This window comes from Cygnus olor, chromosome 2 (assembly GCF_009769625.2).
Source record: "Cygnus olor isolate bCygOlo1 chromosome 2, bCygOlo1.pri.v2, whole genome shotgun sequence".
Lineage (NCBI taxonomy): Eukaryota > Metazoa > Chordata > Aves > Anseriformes > Anatidae > Cygnus > Cygnus olor.
This window is the reverse complement of record NC_049170.1, coordinates 133,138,348-133,161,162: the sequence shown is the minus strand read 5'-3', so window position 1 is coordinate 133,161,162 and position 22,815 is coordinate 133,138,348. Positions and strand designations below refer to the sequence as shown.

The 22,815-nt window shown below is 34.8% G+C and overlaps 1 protein-coding gene across 4 annotated transcripts in view; it reads right to left on the bottom strand.

Annotated features, from left to right (window-relative positions):
- Positions 1-2: 2 nt before the first annotated feature.
- WWP1 (WW domain containing E3 ubiquitin protein ligase 1) overlaps positions 3-22,815 on the bottom strand; it is a 60,542-nt gene continuing 37,729 nt past the window's right edge. For all 4 annotated transcript variants that reach the window (XM_040546276.1, XM_040546277.1, XM_040546275.1 and 1 more), the window contains 17 exons: positions 22,105-22,450; positions 19,936-20,031; positions 19,111-19,285; positions 15,317-15,371; positions 15,120-15,204; positions 14,887-15,015; positions 13,756-13,828; positions 13,594-13,665; positions 12,463-12,551; positions 10,109-10,268; positions 7,550-7,683; positions 7,307-7,447; positions 5,830-5,950; positions 4,179-4,283; positions 2,739-2,835; positions 2,359-2,431; positions 3-937 (listed from right to left, as the gene is read on the bottom strand). In XM_040546276.1, coding sequence (XP_040402210.1) covers positions 838-937; positions 2,359-2,431; positions 2,739-2,835; positions 4,179-4,283; positions 5,830-5,950; positions 7,307-7,447; positions 7,550-7,683; positions 10,109-10,268; positions 12,463-12,551; positions 13,594-13,665; positions 13,756-13,828; positions 14,887-15,015; positions 15,120-15,204; positions 15,317-15,371; positions 19,111-19,285; positions 19,936-20,031; positions 22,105-22,450 — 2,051 coding nt within the window. In that variant the 3' untranslated portion in view covers positions 3-837. The remainder of the gene's footprint in view (positions 938-2,358; positions 2,432-2,738; positions 2,836-4,178; positions 4,284-5,829; positions 5,951-7,306; positions 7,448-7,549; positions 7,684-10,108; positions 10,269-12,462; positions 12,552-13,593; positions 13,666-13,755; positions 13,829-14,886; positions 15,016-15,119; positions 15,205-15,316; positions 15,372-19,110; positions 19,286-19,935; positions 20,032-22,104; positions 22,451-22,815) is intronic.

Genomic DNA, 22,815 nt, shown 5'->3' with positions numbered 1-22,815 from the left:
AATGTGTAATAGTTTCTCTTTTATTATTAATTTTTTCTTTGAAGATTACCTAACATCCTCGTGGTAATAACCCAAGGTAATATGTAAACAAATTTCAATGCTGCTCAAATGAATTAAAATATTCTGTTCAGCTCCTACAATAAGTCAGAACAGTGGCACCAATTCCTTTCAACATTAAATCACGTTCAACTTATTGTACATGACTCTTGTGCAAGTAATAAAGGCTTTATTCATGACCTTGGCTACATCAGTGTAGTAGAGAGGGATATATCAGCTATTTACGTATTCAAAAAAATTAAACTGACAGAACATCGTATTCTGTCATCTCAAATACCAGCAGCATCTTTCTACATATTTAGGATACGTTTGGCCTAAGCCTTTAACACCTTTTAGAACAGCCATGCAATAAAACAAACTCGGAGATGTTTCTTAAGAGAGAACACAGAGCAGTTTAAACATTTTTCTAAATAATAAAGCCAAGATAAAGCAAATCCAGGCCCTTTTAAATGGCTGCAACTTTTCATACACTTAAAGCTCTATAAAACTAGAGCTTATTAGTATATATATTTATATTTTTAATATATATTTTAAATAAGTCTCTTGTCTGCTTTCAAAATTTATGAGGGATTTTTCTGGTCTTTTGGAAGGGCAATAAATAAAAGTAGAAAAGGCTGAACTGTTTTGCATATCTTTGTGGAAGAACGGAGAACAATTATACTTTTAGAGTTCCAGAAAGATCACTGTACAGAACAAAAAGCTTATATACAATTAAGTGTGCAATTTTAGTTGGCTGGGCCTTTTAATATGTAAGATCTCCTTTTAGACTAGAAGCCACTTCTACTCTTGACCAAATCCCTCTGTTTCTTCAATGGCAAAGAGCAGCTTCTCTTTCAGTTGTTCATAGCTTTTATAGGGTGGCAAATCCAAACGATTGAAACTGAGCAAAAAAAAAAAAAAAAAAGAACTGTGTTAAGATTATCTAAATCCCACACAGAATACTACAGAAATTGGCTTCCTTAGTAGAAGTTTACAGTGTTCTGATCTAACAATTAGAAATTAAGAAGTGTCAATCGGTGCGATTTCAGTATCATGACATTTCTGTGAACAGTAATAACAAAGTTTTAGAGCAATACTTCAAGAAACAAAAGGCTGGTATCACATCAGATAAAAAACAGAATCTTTGAAGGCTGAAGTTCAAGATACAGAGAACTATAATACTCAGGGAAATGTTCACCATGAAACTGAACATCATCCTAATTTGATACATCTCCAAATTCCAGCAGAAGCATGAAAAAGAATAGTCTTCTTCCTGCACATGCCTAGAAATAGGTTTTATTTTTTCCTTCAGCTTTGCTCTAAAAGGCTTCTGCCACAATTCTGTTTCATTCTGTGCCTTACCAAGTTATCTTGGACAAAGAGGGATGTTTAATTTTTACACACACCACTTAAAAAAAAAAAGTGGAGAAAATGGTAAAACAGAGGATTCCCTGCAGCACTTTAGAAGCATGGTGAATATTAATATCACCATACTTTAGGTGGTGATGGCATATCACCATCACTTAGGTTGGATATTAGGATAAATTTCTTTTCTGAAAGAATTGTGCAGCATTGGAATAGGAGTCACCATCCCTGGAGGTCTTCAAGAAACATGTAGATGTAGAACTTAGTAGCATGGCTCAGTGGTAGACTTGTCAGTACAAGGTTAAAGGTTGGACAAGTTGATCTTAGAGGTCTTTTCCAACCTGAATGATTCTATGATTCTACGATCACAGGGTTGCCAAAGTAAGGCATGTTTCATTTGCACACAATATGTATAGGAAAGTGATCCCTGTACCAGTTTGGAGTAATAGTCAAGATAATAGTCTGAAGCCTAGCAGGAAAAGGGAGTGAGATCTGTAACAAGCAACTCAGCAAAGGTAACTCATTCTTGGTTTGCATCACAGCCTTCAACATTTCCTGTGATTTCTTTGACACTACTTTCTCCCACGACCGTATGTTGACCTTTTATAATGTTACAGTATAAAAAGCATCTCTAGTAACTGTATAAACCTGATACCAACATGACTTTTGTTCGGTTATTTAATATTATTTAAAATGAAGAAACACCTCACAGTTCTATACGAGAAGGACATTAGACTTCTGCTAGATCTGAGAGTGACAAATGGCGTACAATGCAGTAGCAAAATTTAAGAGTAAGGGAACCAGGAGAGTTTTCAATGCTGACATGTTAGAGCAATCAAAGAAGCTGAAGCTGAAGATAAATAACAGATTCAAATTAGATTTCATTTGATTTGGTAAATGCAAGACCAGAATAGAGAATCACTAAAGAGTACAGAAAGTTTACGTCTAAGAACTTACCAAGTGTGACTTCTTGGTAACCAGGTTTCCTTACCAACTTTTTCAATGCAGAATTTCTGAGGACCATTACTTCCTAGAAAAGAGGATTAAAAGAAGTGCAATCTGTTCCTCTGAAATAGTACTCAAGATATATGTATGACATACGACAATTCAGATAGAGCAGACAGAGCTTATTGTCACATGAACGTGAACACTCTGCTAATAGAAATAAGCTAGTTTCCCTAATCATTTATAGGTTATTCAACAGAATTTCTGATATAAAAAGCCCTTCTAGAATCAAGCTGATGTACATGAAGTACCCAGCATCTGTACACTTACAGCATGATTGATTTGCAAATGGAACAGTAACGGTCTAAAAATTTTAGTCATCTTCCACTTACCCATAAGTTCAGCAAATCCACCCAGAGGTAATCGACAAGTGCCAGTGACAAACTGCAGAAGTCTCATGCGAACTTCATTGTCCGTCTCTTTTACAAACTAGGCACAGAAATTCAAATTACTTAATAAAAATCTTGGACATAGCTGGAGAAAAAACAAAAATCTACAAGATCATTGAAAATGTGTAATTCCATTTGAAAAGACACCTTGAGAAGAGTTCATCTTTCTTGATTTCAGCAAACTGAAGGTGGGGGAAGAAGACAGCGATTTCAGATTACATGCACTACTGACTTACAACATGAAAGCTGGCACCAGCTATCAGCAAATAAGAAGAATCTTTATTTTATTCTACACTAAAATATAAAACATGCTAATACTTTATATGAGGACTACTGCCATTTTGATTAAACATGGCAACAGTCTAGTCACAGACTCTGGGTATTTCAAGACTTTTAAGTATTCCCTGCATGTGACAGTCTCAATGAGAAAGAACACCATCCTTAACAGCTATAGCACTTTGTATGGAAATTTACTGGGAAGGTGAAGAGGAAGGAAAGAGAGGGGAAACTATCTCAATATGAGAGTGGGGATCAATACAGCTAGGATTTTTACTCAAAAACATGGATAAGAAAATGAGTATTTGTGCTGTGTAAATGCTGAAACCATATTCAAGTTGCTTCAACTTCTGATTAAGAAGCTTATTACTGAAAGAATCTTAATTATTTTTTCTGAGAAATCCTATCATGAGATCTTACATTACTGATCATGCAGAAAAGATAGGAAATAATTGATTTGCATCATTTTTTACAGTAACTTTGTCAAAAGCATTTCTAAAATCATGATTTATCATGAGATGGGAAATGTCCCCTTGTGACTTCTCTTAAGGGAAATTCATAGCAACTGGGAGGGAGCCTGCTGGGTTTTTTTGTTTGTTTCTTTTTCTGGAACTAATTCTTCACCAACTCCATTAAGATGCAAGTTATAATCAGTCAGTACTAGACTGGCACAATACGACAATTATCATAAATAATATGTGGCATTTCAGATGTACATATGTAATACAGAGAAGGACATTAGAAGGTATATATCACTGCTAACAATGCAAAAAAGCTCGATTGTAATATATAATATGTAATATTATATATATATATATATGTAATATATATTGTATATATATAATATGTAATATATGTAATATATAGCAATAAGGAGGACAAGATAGATAAAAAAAGTATTTGATTCAGCTATCCACGTATGATGCAGGTATCTCCCTGCCATTTCCCACCCTACAGTATGTTCTCCAAGAATTCCTCCTTTCCTTCTCTGAAAAGAAAAAAAGGAGTAAGAGCAAGACTTCAGAGAGATAGCATCTTTCCGCTCTGTGTGTCATTTGTGTAAGAAAATAGAATGAAACCCCAAAGAAATTTTACTGATCGATATACCTGCCAAAACCATATGATCTGCTTGCTGTTCCTTGTATAATGACGATAAACAGTGTTCCTTTGCCAGTCTGCTAAATCAACCTCTTGCATACCACAGAGCATAACCTAGAAAAGAGAATTAATATACTTATCTATACACATAAATTACAATTTTATTTTGTATATTGTATGAGACATGCTAACAAAAATGGAGGTTCTTGTTCCAAACAAAGGACTGGGGGCTTATAAAAAAGATGGAGAGCAACTTTTTACTCAGGCAGATAATGATAGTACAAGGGGGAATGGTTTTACACTAAAATAGGAGAGAGTTGGATTTGATGTTAGGAGGAAATTCTTCACTCAGAGGGTGGTGAGGCACTGGAACAGGTTGCCCAGAGAAGCTGTGGATGCCCCATCCCTGGAGGTGTTCAAGGCCAGGTTGGATGGGGCTGTGAGCAACCTGGTCTGATGGTTGGTGTCCTGGCAGGGGGGTTGCAACAGGATGATCTTTAAATCCCTTCTAACGCAAGCAAGCCAGTCTATGATTGTATGTCTGGCTTTTTTTTTTTTTTTCCATTTTATGCTACAATCAGATTATCTTAAGTTTATAGAACTCCAAAATTGTTTATGTTCTTAAGTGTTCTAAAAGCCAGCATACCAGAAGAAATTAAGTTTCTTCTGACTAATAATTCAATAACAGAGAAGCTACAACCTTTCCCATGAAAGGAAATTTTATATTAAGGAGGATATTATCTTTTCCATTAAAACCTTGCCTCATATTCCAAGATGATGATGATGATAACATTGCTGCTACTGCTAGTAAAGATAAAATACACTGTGAAGGACAAGTTTGCAAAATATTTACCAATAGAGGCAATAAAAGCTGAACATGCTAACAGCAAAGCCTCCTAAAAACTGAACAGTAAGGTAACTAATATAACATAGATCTAAGCCCTTTTTAGGGAATACTCCCATTTAACTTAAACTGCTAACAGAACACTGCTCATTATATTCAGGCATCTTTGTCTGGTCTCTCAGAAATAAATAAGCCTACCCCTACAAAACCTTTTGTCCTTGCTCCAAACCACAAACCCAACAGTAAGAGCAAAGGTCAGGCAGAGGTTAATTAAACATGGTACATGCAACTAATACTTGTTATTAGCCTTTAGGTTATATACTGAAGATCTAGAAAATTTAATATTGAACCTTGTTCATTGCTACAGCTTTCAGTCCTGAGTGTCCTGAACCCTAGAACCTACCCTAGATTATGTAAATGAAACTCAGCAACCAACATACACCAGAATCAATTCCTGTACCAACAGTTCAAAGGCAATTCTACTCACTTACTACAGAGAAAGAAATTTTCTAAAACTAACTCATCAATCTGTTATCTCATATTGTGTTTCTTTCATAGAAGCTTGCAAAACACAATTCAAAACTGAAGATGTAATCTAAAATTCACATCTACTGGACTACACAAAACACAGATGCAATAGAGGTACTGGCTTGCCATTGTGATTTACACCCACACCTCTCCCATTAAATTCTCCATGTTCCACAAGCTCTCAAACGTAGTATGACACAGATGAGAGATTCAAGCTGGCCTATCCACGTAGTCATTACATATGTATTACCTTTGCAAAATGTAAAAATGTTGAAAAGAAAGCCTCACCTCCAGCTCCTTTTCATCAAAGTAATGTAGCCACTGTAGAGGAACAACTTCGTTAAAACCATCAAGAAAAGCTTTGGTTTGTTCTCTAACTCCCCGAGAAAACCGCCACTCAGCCATTAGCCTGGGATGGAAGAAAACAAATGTAAATTAAACATCAGTTAGCACTCAACATAAAGGAGTTCAAACATGCATGATTACGTATGCGGTCCAGTGAGGTAAAATTCCCTCAAATTTTGCTTTCTTACACTGCATGATTCCATAGACTATTATAAAGGACTTAGCATACCCATATTATTAAAATCTTCAAACACAAATGACGGTAACAATAGCAGGATGTATTTAGGTTACTATTCCAGTTTAAAAAAAATAAAAATATTATAAACCTTTCACTCATCTAAATTGAGCAGTTTTTTCATGACAAAGATGGTACTCGGGCATTATGATTTGTTATTGGAAAAAATTGCTTTAGCTTAAAAAGCTCATAGTCCTAGCATTTCAAAAGGAAAGAACAATTTCCACCAATTTAAAATATTTGTGTAGGCAGAGAACAGTAAGAAATACTGCTGCTTAGAATATCTATAACTACAGTTGTCCGATACTTCCAGCATAAGATTATTTCAGACTTCAACAAGGAGCAGTCATTTTCTACTCTGAACATCTGATTTATGCTAAGATTCGGAGGAAGGAAAAGGTAATGCCATTTTTTTTTTTAAGTTTCTACTACAACGGTCAAGCCATTTCTGAATATTAAAAAAATGGCAGTAAATATAGTAAAAATGCATACTAAAGAAACTATTTCACTGCAAAACTAAAGACTGCTAATTTAAAGTGGGAACTGTATATGCAGCATGGAACATACGCTGTATAATTGAAGAGGATCTCTGTACATGTGCTTTTGAGATCACTCTGAATAGCTGGATCAGAAATACAGGTTCAGAATGAACGCAGTTGTAAGGATTAGGAGGGAAGCAGGAAAGAGCAGTACAACAAAAGAAAGAAAAAACAGTTTTAAGTCACACCACATTATTCACGATTCTGAATTTCAGTTACCACAGTGACAGCCAAGTACTAAACAATTTTGAAATCATATGTCAAATACATCCTCCCTCTATCTGGATTTGTTACCTACTTACTTAAAATAGGTTTGCTCATTTTCAGTGCCAGCTGTTTTCTCATTGTGCATGTAATAACACAGATCCTCATCTCTCTAACGGGTCTTTTAACGTCTTTCCTTTTTTTCCTTTTTTTTTTTTTTGGCAGGGGGTATGGTAGCATGGAGGGTAGAAGGAGGGGAGTTAAGAGAAAAAGGAAAGAGCAAAATCTACCAAGATACCAAAATGTACCAAGATACCATTTCAATAGTAGTCCCAAGAATTATATAATAATTGAAAAGGAAAAAATATATATACACACAGTAAAGAAAGACTAGAGCAACAGACATAATATGAAATACTTTTCAACATCTGTGCCTTCCTACCCAATATATTCTTCTTTGTTCTCTTCAGTTACCAAGATATTTGAACCTCCTGATTTCAGCTCATGTGAAGTTACTTTTCCTAAGAGCTCCATATCCACACAGAAATACATTTCCAAGTTACACTCTTCAATGTTATTATCTCTGAGGGAATGAAACGAAAGAAAAAAAAAAAAAGACAAAAATTTACAATGGAGACTAAAACAGAAAAATTTATAAAACTTCAGGAAAAAGAAAACTACAAACCTTATCCAAATCAGGGAGTTGTAAAATTCAGTATCAATAGATTCTAGATCCTTAATAGTAAGTTTCTTGCTCAGCATTCGTTTGTAGAAAGGCAGAGAAAAACCAGTGTCAATAAATTTCCCATGAAACAATGCCTGTTGAACAGAAAAAAAGTCTGTTTGACTTTTATTGAATTGCTAAATTTACTTTTCCTTTCTCCTTCAAATAATAAAAAATAGCAGTAGCAGCTTGGTACTTAAAAAGAACAAACCACTACATTTAGTGAGAAGACATAAATATGATTATGAGAACATACATAAAATATATAAAAATATAATATGATTATATATATGGCAAAGTTCATCCAAACATATGTTATCATTATGATTTAGAATTTCCTTTGATGAAAAAAAATTTCTCATAAAGAATACAGTCTATGAAAAGAGGAAATTACTAAGTTTCCTCTTAATTATGTGGGTTGGTATGTGTGCCAAGTGTTATTTGATCTTACTTGAGCATATTATTTGAGCTTACATGAGTACTACTGACCTTTTTCACTACATGCATAAATCCTGCAAAACCATCCTTTATTCAATGCTACTGCAGCTTGTAAAACAATTTAAAGAGCAAACACAAAGTTTCTAAAACAGCTTTTGGAATCACATTCTTTATAGGTAACAGAACTAGAAATTATATTTTCTTCTATACCAAAAATCAAACTGAAAAACAAAAAGTCACACTTGTCTCACCCCTCACACACAAAAGGTGTGATCTAGTTTGCAGTCCTGAAGCATAATACTATGCGTGCATGCACGCACACACAGAGTATTAGCCTTTATACAGACTCAGTGCTTCTGAAAGCTAATAGAGCACAGCTACTACTGTGCAAACATTAGTTTTCGTCATCCTTATCCAGTTTAACGTCTTCACTAAAATACCTCTTAAAAATCATTTGAAACATAAGCCACAGTATTGCATTTATTGCTCGTCTCTCCCTATTTTCCATCAGCAGAAAAGCCAGCGTAACAGTCCATTTTCTCCAGAAAAAGGCAACGTTCCTTCCCCCCCCCCCCCCCCCCCACACACATTCCAATTTCCCCTCTCCAGATTACGCTAGCATGCATTTTCTTCTGCTTTAGGAGAGATTAAAAAGCTTCCCTTGGAGGCCTTTATTTGGTTACTTATTTTTAAACTAGTCTAGAATTCTCACAGGAGAGTGAACTGATAGAAAGAGACACATCAAATGTTGAGTGTGGCATCCAGCCATATGACTTCCTGTTTTTTGTTTGTTTGTTTGTTTTTCAGAAGTAGGCTCTTAAATCATCTCATGTAATAGCTATAGTAATCTTACAGCAAAACATAAGTTGAAACAGTTAATCCCATTTAACAGCTTTTTGTTATAGAGCAACACAATTAATAGAGTACACAAAGTAATATAAGATATGCATTCTTCCATTTAACCCAGTTTCAGATGAAAATGTCTGTGGTTATTTCAATACCTCTACGGCATTATAGCTTCCTGAGGGTTCTAAAATGAATAAAAAGGCAGCCTATTAAAAGTGTTAGCACAATGAAACCAATTTCCATGGCAGCACAGAAATGGGGAACCTGGCCATAAGATCTTCGAAATTGAAGGTGTTACCATTAAAACAAAACAAACTTATGTGTCAAGAAGAAACTACAACAAAAGCAAAACAAAGAAACACCCCCAACCTAACTTAACTCTGAAAGTATTTTTCCAGTTACACTTCACTCACACTTGTTCTGATTTCATGCAAAAAGCCTGAGCAACAGGAAAAGACAACAGTATCTTCAATATGCCTATGGCAGGGGGGTTTGAACAAGATGATCTTTGAGGTTCCTTCCAACCCAAGCCCCTCTATGAAATCTGAGAAAAAAAAACAACCAACCCTTATCTACTCTTTTTGGTGTCACTATTCACCATTTCTGGGAAGTCCCTGGGGACTACCTGTAGACATCATGATGATCACATAGAAAGAAGATCGTATCACTAGATGGAAGGAAAGAAATGTGCCGTGGTATAACAAGACACAGACACTTGGCTCAGTGATACCAGAAGAAGAAATGATACAATATGCCTCTTCAGTTTTCAGTTTAAGAGAAACGTGATGGCAGTGAATCAGGATGCTACCAGCTCCCTGCAAGCTTCTGCTCTCCCCAGTATGAGACCTTTGTATCCAAATAAGTATGTTTAATTTAAGGCTCACTGTACTACAAAGCATTTCTAACTGAAGAGCCTTTTTAAGGAAAATACTAGTCACGTTTTTCAGAGCATCAATATTCATACAATCAAACAACAGTCTGCATGAAGTACACACATCTAATTGATAACAATAAAACGTTATACTGAATGTCATATTCTCTTGTATCACCATCCCAGGAAAATTCAGTGGTTAAGAGACTTAACTCTCAGGAAATGTTTTGGGTCAATAACCTTACATGCCTTAATCTTCCATTTCCTGGGATTAATATAACCTTTAAAAAACAGAAAAAAAACAAATACTATTCAGGAATAAATGTACAGCTACAGCAAAAAATAACCTTAAAAATCTAACCTACCATGGCAATAAAGCGCCCAATGAAACAGAAATATGAAAGATGGTCAGGATTGATTGTTGATGCTGGATTTATCTGCAGGCAATAGTTGCTCTTGCCAGCATATTCAAATAGGCAGTACATAGGGTTCAGTACTTCATGGGAAAGCAAGAAAAACCATTCTCTAAGGAAAGAAAAACATTTATACACATAAAAACCATCAGATACAAATGTTTATCACCATTCCCCTTAGGTAAATTAGCAAAACGGTCAAAACATATGCAAATTTAGAAAAATTATATAAACAGAGCTGTATTACAATCACAGAAAAGATAAGGCATTATACACTTCTTAAATATAAAAGAAATCCGTAATTAAAATCTATAAAGTTACAAAGTCATGGTTTCCAAAGTTTATAAATGACTGTCACATGTACTCAGGAATTTTAGTATCAGACCCTAAATGCTTGAAACCGAATAACCAGGCCTAGTGGAAAGCTACAAAAACCCTGAAGTTTGTCCTGTAATAATGGCAAGAACAGAATTATACTCTGAATGCCCTTCAGCTGTCACATTTAACAGATATCTTTTCTATCCCTACATTTACATTTACATCAGGGAATAAAAATGAGAAACCTGCAGGGGTGTTTCTCGTAACAGTTCCATGAAACTCAAGTCATGGATTGTGACTTGCTACTGTATGCTTCCAACCCAAAGGCCATTTAGAAAGAAAAAAAAATAAAGAAACAGAGAAAGGCAGCTAGGATACCATTACCCTATTGAGTTTTGTGCATCTTTTAATAAGCACAAGAATTCTATGCAAGTTTTGTACTGAGGCAATTATATTAACTTTGTATAGCAATATTGAATTTAATAAGCATTTAAATTAGATCAAAGCCAGATAGCAAGGGAGGATTCAAAGAAATTAGTCATCAGCAAGAAGTTCATAGAAGCAATATATTTTTCATGTTAACAGCCAGAACTAGCCACAGGATAAAGTATCAGGTTGGTCCTGCTAAACAGAAGGTAAACATCTGGAGGGAACACACAGAGTTCAGCCTGCTAAGAGACAAGATGATAAATCAGGTGCATCAGCTTTCTATATTTGTATTAATGCAGTATTACATTAGCAAGTCAGTACACATACTCAGTATCACTTAAGAATTCTCAGCTAAATTACAATGAGATCCTTGATGTTTCTTAGTTTCACATTCAAAATCTTGGGTAAAACTTACTACTAAAACTATGAAAGTATACTACTTACATTTTTTTTTTTTTTTTAATATTCTGCTATCTGCTGTGACTAATACTCTTCAGTTAAATTATTCTAACGTTACTTCTCTGGAAAACATTGTTTCTCTGAACAGATTACTTGAACTCTCCTGGTTCCTATCATACCCCTAAAGTCAACGTGATAGGAACACCAAACAAAACAAAACAAAAGTATGCAAAGCAAAAAGTGCAGTCTACCCAAAAAGCCTATGCACTATTGTAATTCAGAAGCATAAGTACCCACTAATCCAAAGAAGCTCAAACGCCGGAAGCAGATTTCCTTATTTGAAAATGCTATTCATTTTAACTGAACTTCATTTTAACACAGTAATCTACATAGAAACAGAACAAAACCAAAACAGAACATGTTTACATTTAAAACAAACAAACAAAAAAGGAAAGTTCACCTATGGCTATGTCTAGTTCCATGGATCTGTGGTAGTACTGAAATTTTTATCCAAAAGGTAACATTTCAGTCAAGTAATTCGCAGCAGTAATGAGTGGTCGGTTATCCTCTATATGGACAACAGAACACACTTTGTCTATGATTTTCCTGTTACAACTTTTTTCTACACTTCAGATTCTATAAAAGCTTGTACTCTAGTTGTTGCACATTGCTGTACAGCCTACACAGTTCTCTGCTGTTACCTTATTCCTACACTACTCTCTTCTTGTTTACGTCTTGTCTGCTTGTATCAGCCCCAATCTGGTATTTGCTTGTTTAACTTTCTCTAAGTAACCAAAATAATTTATTTTTCCACTATCTCAATTTCCAGGAAAGATGAACTGTCTGGTAGAAACTTCCTGAAATAATTCAGTCAAGAGCAATTAATTGGCATTAAAAAAAAAAACACGCCAATTTAAGCACCAGTCTTTGTCAAAGAACTTAACAACTGAGACTGTAGTTTTTTCTAACACAAGGTCATAACCCGTAACAATTGCCAGTGATGCCAGTTCTACCTCCTTAATATATTATCATGAGCTAAAGAAGTAACCAGGGTGACACTGCAAAAGCAAGCAGTTACTTTGCTAACAGAATGACATTAGAAATCAAGGTTAGAGTGCTAATAAAAACCGAACACCTATGTTAAATAAATTTTCTTTTACCTTGCCAAGCCACCATAATCCAGTCCTTCTTCTCCTCTGAATATAACATATAATCTTCTCCTCAAATCATAGGGTTTTAATGCCATAATCTATTAAAAGAAACAAAATTTGTAATAAACTATAGATGATGCACTTTCAATGCAATTGCTCCTTCAAATTCAGATTTTATTTAATTGATATAGATAACCCACATATGCCAAATGTTTACACAGATGTGAAAAGCAATTAGCCCAACTCATGAAACATTGAATCAATGAACTGAATACAAAAATACCAACTCTGACTCAAAATCCCTTAGCAGCACACTGCTGGCAAGTAGGGGAAATTATCACTAAATGGTTGCCCTGTTCTTATACTCTTACAAAGGTATACATTACCAGCCACTCCTAAAGGAAAATGGCTTAAAAGGCTTTTCATCTGACATATTACAGATTTTTGGTTTTAGACAAATAACATGATTTCCTCTAATCCAAAATAAGTGTACTGCTCCCATTAATAATATACTGCTTGGTTATGGAGAATCCTTCTCAAGATGTTTCGATGGAACAAATACAACAAGCATTTTGATTGTTATGAAGAAAAAAGGAGGGAACATATACTGACTACAGATTGAAGCTCAATATAAGCATCAATTACACAGATTTAACCTTTGAAGGGCAAAGCAGAGCACCAGTTTTAATTGGAGAAGATAAACATTTTGTAATGTATACATATACACATGGGAAAAAAAAGAGAAAAGCAAACATGATGTGCTTAGGTTAATATGGTATGCGATGTGGTTCAGTTTTGGAAATCTTTACCACAGGCTGCGGTAGAAGTAAAAAAGTTAACAAGAAAAGCACAGACAAGGTCACAAAACAGAAGTCCACTGATGTTTATTAAATAGCCAGAAACCACACACCCAGTTCAAAAAACATTTGAATTGTAAACAGTTGGGAGCTAAAAATTATTTGTTAAAGTTAACATATACATTACTTCTTTTCTTACAGTCCTCCCTAAAACCCCCCCTTTGGCTAATACCAGAGGAAGATTACTGTGCTTGAAGGACTGTTAGTCTGAACTAGGTATGGCTATTTTTGTTCTTACGTTTTTTCTGAATAAACGTAAAGACAACAATTTTTGCAGCCTTACTTGCTGGAAGGAATCCTCAAACAAAGTCTGTCTGGATACATTGATTTTCACATGGCTTGGCAGTGCATTCGACTGTAATAATAAGGTAATAATGTTAAAAGGCAGAAACTATAACTGTAAATTCCAATACTTTCAAAAAGTAAACAATCATTTAATCAGTACCTGACACAAGTAACGGAAATGAGCAAGTTTCCACCTAAAGCTACGCTCGTAAGCAATCTGTGGCCCTTTATTTCTGTAAGGGAATATAGTTGAGATGCATTAAATACACAGACGTCAAACAGCACATTCAACACTAAACAACAGCTTGCAGATTTCAATAATACATTAAAAACTGTGATCATAAGACACAATCACAAATGGAAATTCTTAATATATGCTCTGACTTCTTTTTTATGTAGCTTTCTAAGGAAACAAAAAGCAGCTGATGGTTCAGTTGACCAGTCTTCCATTCGTTGGCTGTGCAACACACACCTATTTTGTTGTTGTTATTAAAGACAATAGCCAATTTACCAAATTTGGAAGAAAGGTAGATTTTGAGGATTTCAAATTCCTATCAATTTTGTAAAAATTAGAAGACAGCTACAGGAAAGACACCTAAAAGGAAAGACAACTAAAGTGAAAGACTGCAGTATGATCTCAGTCACATCATAGTCACCAAAGATCAACAGAAAATCAAGGATCAACAACGAAGGCTTCAGGTGCTTGTAAACTATGAAGAAATTTATGGAACACTAATCTATAGGCTCTTGGAAAAAGAAGACATCAACACATCAAAGGTAAATCCAGTAAGCTCTACACAAAACATTAAGACAGGTACCCATCAGTTGCGTCAATGCTTCTGACTAACCAAATAAAATAGAAAAAAAAAGGTTTTCATGTAAAATGTGGAGAAGTATTCAGAATTAGCTTGCTTAGGCATTAATATTGCCACAGAATATATAACTATAAGCAATACTCCTAACAATCATTTCCTGCTTCCTTTAAAAATTTGTCTATTAGTTGTATTAGTTGAATTTACAAGTTTACCTTATTTCCCCTCTCAAAGTGCCAATACAATCTTGTTATTTGAACAGCGTATAAAAACTATTTAACATTAAAGCACTACGGTGAAGTGTAGCATAGAAAAAAATGACAATTAAAGGTTAAAAATTGATTTACAGGACAATGATTTGCTCTTGATTTACTGCTCAATTCTAGCTAAACATATATTGTTTTCCAATATGAGAAGAACTTCATCATTAAACTGTAACAAGTTAAAACAGTAAAGACTATGCTTAATTTCTCACTTACACAGAAGATTTCCCAGTACGAGGATCGTTGAAGGTGGTGGTTCTAGTATTGTGATCAACGAAGTATCGCACACCTTCTCTAGTATATCTGATTTCCCAGCCCTCTGGAAGCGGGTCCTCATTTTGTAAACTGCAGAAAAAAATTGCAGAGTACTTTTTCCCCCCCATGTCATGACATTTAAAATAACAGTTAAGCAAGATCTTTTTATCTGTGCAGTCAATTTACACACCTACCCTTGAGTTCGAGGGTCTTCCCATTGTGTTGTCTTTGTGTTATGATTTACAAAATACACCCTATCATTTGAATCCACTCTCCTTTCTATGGGAAAAAAGAAAAAAAAGGCAAACAAAACCAAAAATAAACTATACAACAATTGCATTCCAAATTTCTTTAACTGTCCTTTCCTGAAATCAACAGCTAATTAACTTACCCCAGCCTGGTGGCAAAGGCCCAAGTGGATCATTTTCTGCTGATAACATTGAAGCCTATTTATAAACAAGAGTACATTCAGTTAGGCAAGTATTATTCACCTTTCTTTCCCATAATGTGTTTCAAGATTACCATGAGTTCTGAAGACTGTGCATTCTGAACACCATGCCATTTTTAGTCTGTTTTTACGGAAAAGCATAATTGTGTGATAATATATGACTTGTGCACTTGCCTCCACTGTTTCTAACCCCACATACCATCCCTTCCCTTCCTAGAGAAAACCTGAGAGAGCCAGTGATCTTGAAGATGTACAGTTCACAACAGTTTTATGAAAACACATAAGCAGTGCTTCTTGTTTATGAATATGCTTTACCATTAATTAACATTTGAAGTTAAGTGTGAAAGCACAATGACTACTGCCAATATAGGGGTTGTTTTGGTTCTTCAATAGCAGATGTCTTTTCTGGGTGTTTAGCTGTTTTCAAACTTTGTTGTTCTTTGGAAAAACAGTCGCATTCCATTAAAATGTTGAGATGTTTAAAATTATACTAACATACAGTAAGGTTAAAAGGGGAAAAATAATTATTTTTTAAAAAGATTAAATTATTATGAAAAACTATGCTAAACTTCTAATAAACTGTAACCTTGCAAAAGTCTCCCAGTAGCTCCCAGGAATATAAAGTAAGGAATAAAGAGAATATAAAAGGCAGAAATCCCCCAGACTGCAGGATCCATGCTCTAATTTATAACCAAAAGCATCACCCCCTATAACTTTTTGGATGGAAAATTCACCTATCTAGTTACATGTTACTGTTCTTTTGTACACAATTAAATTTTGATAAGTGGAAACCAATCTATGTTTTCCAAAAGGTATCTTAAGGATCACCTTACTGCTAATACTGCTTTGGTTTTCAATAACATTAGCAATACAAAAATCTCAAATCCATCTAAGAGTTTACAAACACCAAATTCAGGCAAGAAAAGCTACAGTATTTTTCATGTTTTCCTGTGAAATATAAACAGAGCAAGGATCAGGAGAAAATGCAATGGATACACTCAAGATCAGGCTCTCTTCACATTAGATGTGAAGAGAGAATTACCACCATCTCATCAACAAATGCACTTAGCCTTTTCTGCTTTTGGAATCTATACAGTCACAATGACCCTGTAACCAAAGACTTCTCTGTGGTGAGTATAGGAAGAATAGCACAGAACAAAAAATGTTATCTGCCAAAGATGTGAATGGTGGTATGATTCAGAGTTTTCTGATCTTCATAATAGGCCCAAAGGTTTAGTGTGGCTGCTGGCTAATGCACATTTACAGAACAAACTGTAACGCTAGCCAGTGGCCCCATTTCAATAAGCCACATTCAATAACAAAAGCAGCACAGTATATTAACCCACATAAAGCATTCATTAATATGTCACATTATTTCTAGTATCTAGTCTCTCTCTGATCTAATTCATATGTCTACATGGTACTGCACTATATGCTGCATATTAAAACTAAGATGTTAAAATAGCAAACAAGCAGTGTCTTGTATTCTGATTTAATAATGAAGGTCCATCCTTAGAAAACAGTCAATGACATTCAAAGATACTTTTACACATAAGCATGCTTTGAGCTTTCAAATGGATATGAGGTAACTATCTGCAGGATGAAGAAGGCTGTTCTATCTAGCCAACACTATGTTTATAAGTAAACAGACCATAACATTTGAATGTTTCTAACAGCTATCATTTAGTACTAGTACAATAAGTGAGCAGCGTTTTTTAAAGAAAGTTATATTAGTTTTCCCAAGCTTTTTTTTTTTTTTTTTTTAAACACGTACTTTGGATAGGTATTCATTTTATGTAAGTATTTTCCCACATACGGATATTTCTTCCTTTTTTTTTTTGTTTAGTTCATTTGAATGCATATAGTTGCAGGATGTTAAATGTATTAAAAATCAGTAACTTCAGCAAGTTAGACTGCAACTAGTAACTAGTTATGTGCCTATTAAGAGAAAAAAAACTTGAAGCAAGAAGTCTGAAGCAACTTCTCTCATATTAAATATTTTGAAATATCTAAGTAGTCTTTCCAGGTAGAGCTACTCTACAACTGGGTGCAAGTAACAATGGATTTGGACAAGGATAAACTAATACTAAGTCTGTAAGTAGTAGTACAAACACTGCTACATTCCATAAAATAGACGATAAAAAAACAAAAGGACTACCTACTGTTACGACAACACAACAAAAGAGAATGAAGCTAGAAAGAAATGTATATAAATCAAAAGCAAGATAATTCAAGTCCCCAGTTTGAGAGAAGTACCACTGAGAAGAACATAATAGAAAAAGTAATTATAATAACTATACTCTATGCACTTTAATTTCTTCATATGGTTTAGCTTTGACCATTCAAGGTAGCTGAAATATTCCATTATTTATTAAGAGGATTAATTCACTTCTTTTTCCAAAAAATAAATTATAATCTCACTTTCTCACTTATAAACTGCTACATAAGCAGAGCTCTGATGCATCACCGGAGGAAGTTACCAGTGGTTTGACCACAACAATTCTAAAAGAAATGTATACAGCAGCACTTAAATTAAAAAAACAACAACAAAAAAACTGAATTCACATTCTCTTGAACATCATTTCAATTTTTCTTCACCCCCAAAATTTGAGTTTTGGGTATGCAACTGATGCACTACTTAAAAAATTGAACTGTAAAGAGATGCAAATAGGATGCAAGCAGTCCAATTATCTTTTCTCTTCCTTCAAGCATATTCTGTCTGACAAATTCTAATTTGATGATTTTAAGTCAGAAAGAACATGCTGAGAAATGAGTCCAGGATTTTCAGCAAGAGTTATCATTAAATCAAGAAAGAATGATAATCTAAATAAATGAATATATATATATATATATATTCTGTACTCTGAGAGAATAAATCTAGCTCAAAACCAAATAAATCTCAGGGTCAGGAAAAGTGAGAGTTTTCTGAGATGTCCGAGGTCTATCAAATTCAAAGGAAAGTTAGGTATCCAGATGTATAGAGTCCTAGTCCAGAAGTCAAAATGATGCTGATTCAGACTTATACTGCAGCGGTTTCTTCTCAAAGCACTCTAGCTTTGAATTGAATTTATTCAACTCAATTGAATTAATTTATCATTAATTAAATTAAGATCCAATCCTAGAGACTTAAGAGACTGAACAGTTACAATAAAGTGTTTGGAATAACAGTGACCCACAGGCACCATCTTTAACTGCAGAAAAAACAACTATCCCATTTATCTTGTTAGAAATAAAAAAAATATGTCTCAAGAAATATCTTCTTTGAAGTTACTCACAATACTTTCTTCCAACAGGTAAGTGAGCAACGATCTGAGTGAAATGCAAAGCTGTATTAGAAATTCCAGAAATGAACCAGGTGACTTAGCTTCAAAATGAGCTCAAAGTAACAGAATTACCACACCTGTACTGATGAGAGACTCCTAATCACTAAGGAAGTTTTGAATGCCATTTAATATTCAAAATGTCCAAAACCCAGCTTTTACACTCCTTTTCAGTTAAGGGAGTGCTCTACTTTTACCTTTTACTACAGTCAAGGCTCATGTTAGGAAGGAGATTCAGAAGGGAGTACTTTTTTCTTTAAGGATGATTTTTATAAACTTTGTGAACAGAATCAGGAGTTGAATTATTGATGAGAAATATAACACATACGGTTGAATGGTTATTAAAGCATCTTAGAAAAATTAAACAGAAAGTATACCTATATCTCTATTCATTTCTAAATTTTATGCAAAAATTACCGAATAGAGGTATCGTTGGTTAAATTGTTGCATAGCTCCCTGCAGTTGATTACGCTGAGATTGCCATTGCTCAAAGTTCCTGACTGATTCCATTGTTGGTCGCTGCCATGTTGTTGTTCTGGTGTTATGGTCCACATAGTAAACTCTTCCGCGATCATCAACTCTTCTTTCCCAGCTACCAAGAAACACAAATATTAACAGCTAAGTTTTCCAGTACCATCGCATAACTAATTTTCTCTTTTTGCGAAGTTCCTAGATAGTATTTGAATGAAGTATTGAGAGTGACAGTCATGTTTGTAATTTCTAAAGTATGCAGCTCCCCAGCTTCATTGTTAGAAAAACAAATACACTGAGCAAACAGACTGCAGGAAATAGCATCCTCAGCTCTTTCTGTCACCTCAGTTTTAACTTTGCAATTTCCTGTGACCATGAACAAGTTGGCAGGTTTCACACACACAAAATAAACAACCGCATTTTCTGAGAATCAGAAGTCAGGAACGACAGCACTACACCTAGTTGTGCCATCTAAATAAGGGTGGTAAAGCGTTCATTATTTAATGCTTACATTTTAAAGGAAGAAAAACATAATTTAGCAGCTACATTTGAACAAGTCATCAGAATGAGAGACATATATATATACACCAATATTCTTATGCAAATTAATACAATTCTAAACTAACTGAAAGTTAAGGTTTCTTAACATATATGATACATTTTCAATGAGCTGCTTACTAAAAACAAGACTGTCGTTCTTCTTGCACCAACCAAACAACAACATAAATATAGTACTATTACCAGATTTAAATAAAAAGAAGTCTACATTACCCAGGAGGTAAGGGCTGTGGTCTTTCCCATGTTGTAGTTCGTGTGTTGTGATCAACGTAATAAGTTCTACCATGAGGATCCTTTCTTTGCTCCCATCTTCAAGACAAAAAAAGGACTTTCATATAAGTCAAGGTGAAAACACTTCTTTGGTAATTATTTCTCACTAAGCAAAAAAAGCACTTTGCTATTGAATGAATACACAATGATCCAAAGCTCATTCTGTAACACCAAAGACAACTCATACTAGAATAAAAATCATTTACTTCCTGCTTGAACTGGTATCACCATAAAAACTTCTTTAAGGGACTTGGTACATAAAATGAGCATACATCAATATTCACAAATATTTCCAAATTCTATTTAAGGTATCTGAAAACAAAGCCAAGTAATTAACTGCACACAGTCTGTATGCTAAAATAACTAAATTCAGAAAGTTTAGACACATTCTTTGCATTTTCAAGTACTTGCCTCTCACAAAAAAAAAAAGAAAAAAAAAAGTAATCTACATTTTGAAGCACTGTTCCCTATATCCAACAAACAACAGGATCTTTCAGAGCGAACCTGAAATGTGCGCTATCAGATAATTTTCCCCGTGTTCCTATTTCCCGTTCTGGTAAATTCTGTATCTGATATCCCTGGGGATTACTTCTTCAGTTTTAGTTGCAAAGTTCTTACAATGAAGATGGATAAAGGAACAAACATTACAAGCAATTCAAGTTTCATGCTCTTGAGGACTGCTGTAATACAATATGTGCCATTTATAAATGGGAGAGGAAAACTGGATTAATGTTAGACAATGAACTGAAGTCCTTGCTTGTGTTAGATGTATGTTTTTCTTAAAAATGTAATTAATTAGCTCCTAAAAATATGCTTGCTACTCATAGAATTTGATGTGCATTTCCTCACTATTACAAAGTATCCTACAAAACTCCTAGAAATGCTTTCTGCAGTTCAAGAGGTTAAATGCCAAGACTATGAGGTGTTAAAAGAGGACCAAAGCATGTTTCAGAGTTAATAGGCTAAACATAACAGAGGTTCCACTAGATTTGGGGAGGGAAGGAAGGAGAATACAGTCAGGGAAGAAGTAATGCATTTGGCCGTAATGTGCACTATGCCTGGTACTTATGATCCTGTCAATAGGAAAGCAAATAACTGAGAAAAAAAGTGGGGAGGGGAAATAACTACAGCAATTCCCACCTGAGCTTCCACTGTCAAAACACATGAAAATTAAGTACCCTGTAATATTTTCCCTACAAAGTACATACCGTACTTCTGTCTTTTTAGATTCCTGTTTCCATGTTCATCCAAATGCAGAAACTCAAGCGAACTGTCCCTAATTACTTACTGAACCTGTTTCAGAGGAAGCAGATACAAGACAGGCTCCCAGAAAGATCAGCTGCAATGGCATAATGTATATATGCTTTGGGCAATAAACTACTTCTGTGTTCAAGAAAAATGTTAAAATAGTTAGTATTTAGAATATCACAGAAATGTCAGTATCCTCAATTAGTTACTGAAAACATCTTTTCACCCAAACATGAAAGCATTTTTTTTTGCTGGTGTGTTTGTTTAAGATTGATATATGTATTTGAACATGTGTTACATTGTTATTTAACATTTAAGCATATCTTTAATTTTGCACTTAAGGTTTAGGACTACAGCAGTAGTCTCAAACAGTTTCATAGAATTAACAGTTTCTAGTTATTCTGAGCATATACACACACTTTAAATCTGTGTTTTTAACATTACTGGTTACATTCCTACACTGCAAGCACCTACAAGTATTTGTAGACTATTTTACTCATTTTCACTTCTCTGTATCTTAGTTCCTACTACATTCTTATAGTTTAAGAACCAAAGGAGCAAAGAATTATAACCCAAATAAGTTTGAATAGATCAAATGAAAAGCTTTCACATCCATAATGCCCAAGAGCTCCTCTATTTAGATCATATTACTGTCTCAGCAAATCAGTGATCAGTTGCTAGTTTCTGGGGCATGAGCTACTAGCCAATTATAGCAGCACAGTACAAACCCCATTTTAGATCAAATAACCCCTTCTCATCCAGCTGATATGTATTTGGCAATCTCCATATGGAATTAAACTGCCGTTTCTTTATATACACATTCAGACCAAACACAATTACAGTGTTAAAATCAAGCCCACATACCCTGGTGGCAAAGGTTCTGTACTGGCATTAGCAGGCTGCTGTCTTACAGGCTCTCCGGATGCACTTGAGGTTGAGGAGGATTCCCTTGGTTTTGCTGCATCTGCTGCTATACTGTTTCTGGCATTAGGTTGAGCACAGTCTGTTGTAGCTGTATCTTCTAGTCCAGCAGACACAACAAGTAACGTAGAAGCGTGGCTTTCGGAACAACTAGCTGCTTCTGCTGTTGACTGAGGTTCTACTGTAGTGTTAGTGCAATCTGTAGACATGGGAGCTTCTGCTGAACCTACCACTGCCTCGGAGACAGAATTACCAGCTTCTGGTGCAGAGGCAGATGACTCACCATTAACTGAGAAATAGGAAATAAGAACATTTGCATATCAGATTCTGATGAGTTTTACTTTTTTAATGATCTACTTGTAGAGCAAGCTACGTTGAAACAAAGAAAGGAACATGTTTAACTCACACCTACACGCCATAAGCAGTATTTTTGCCTAAGATGACAAAAAAGTCACAGTGCACCTGCCTCAGTTAAAGCTGTAATTAAAACGTACAATCTGCAAGCCACTCTCTATACTTCCAACAAAGGTAATACCTTCGTTCCGAATATCTTGTTCAATTCAACTTTACACTCTATTCTTTAGATTAGCAAAAGGTAGACATCTGCTTCACAGAAAGCAGTACCACCTTATTTGCTTTGAAACTTTGAACTTG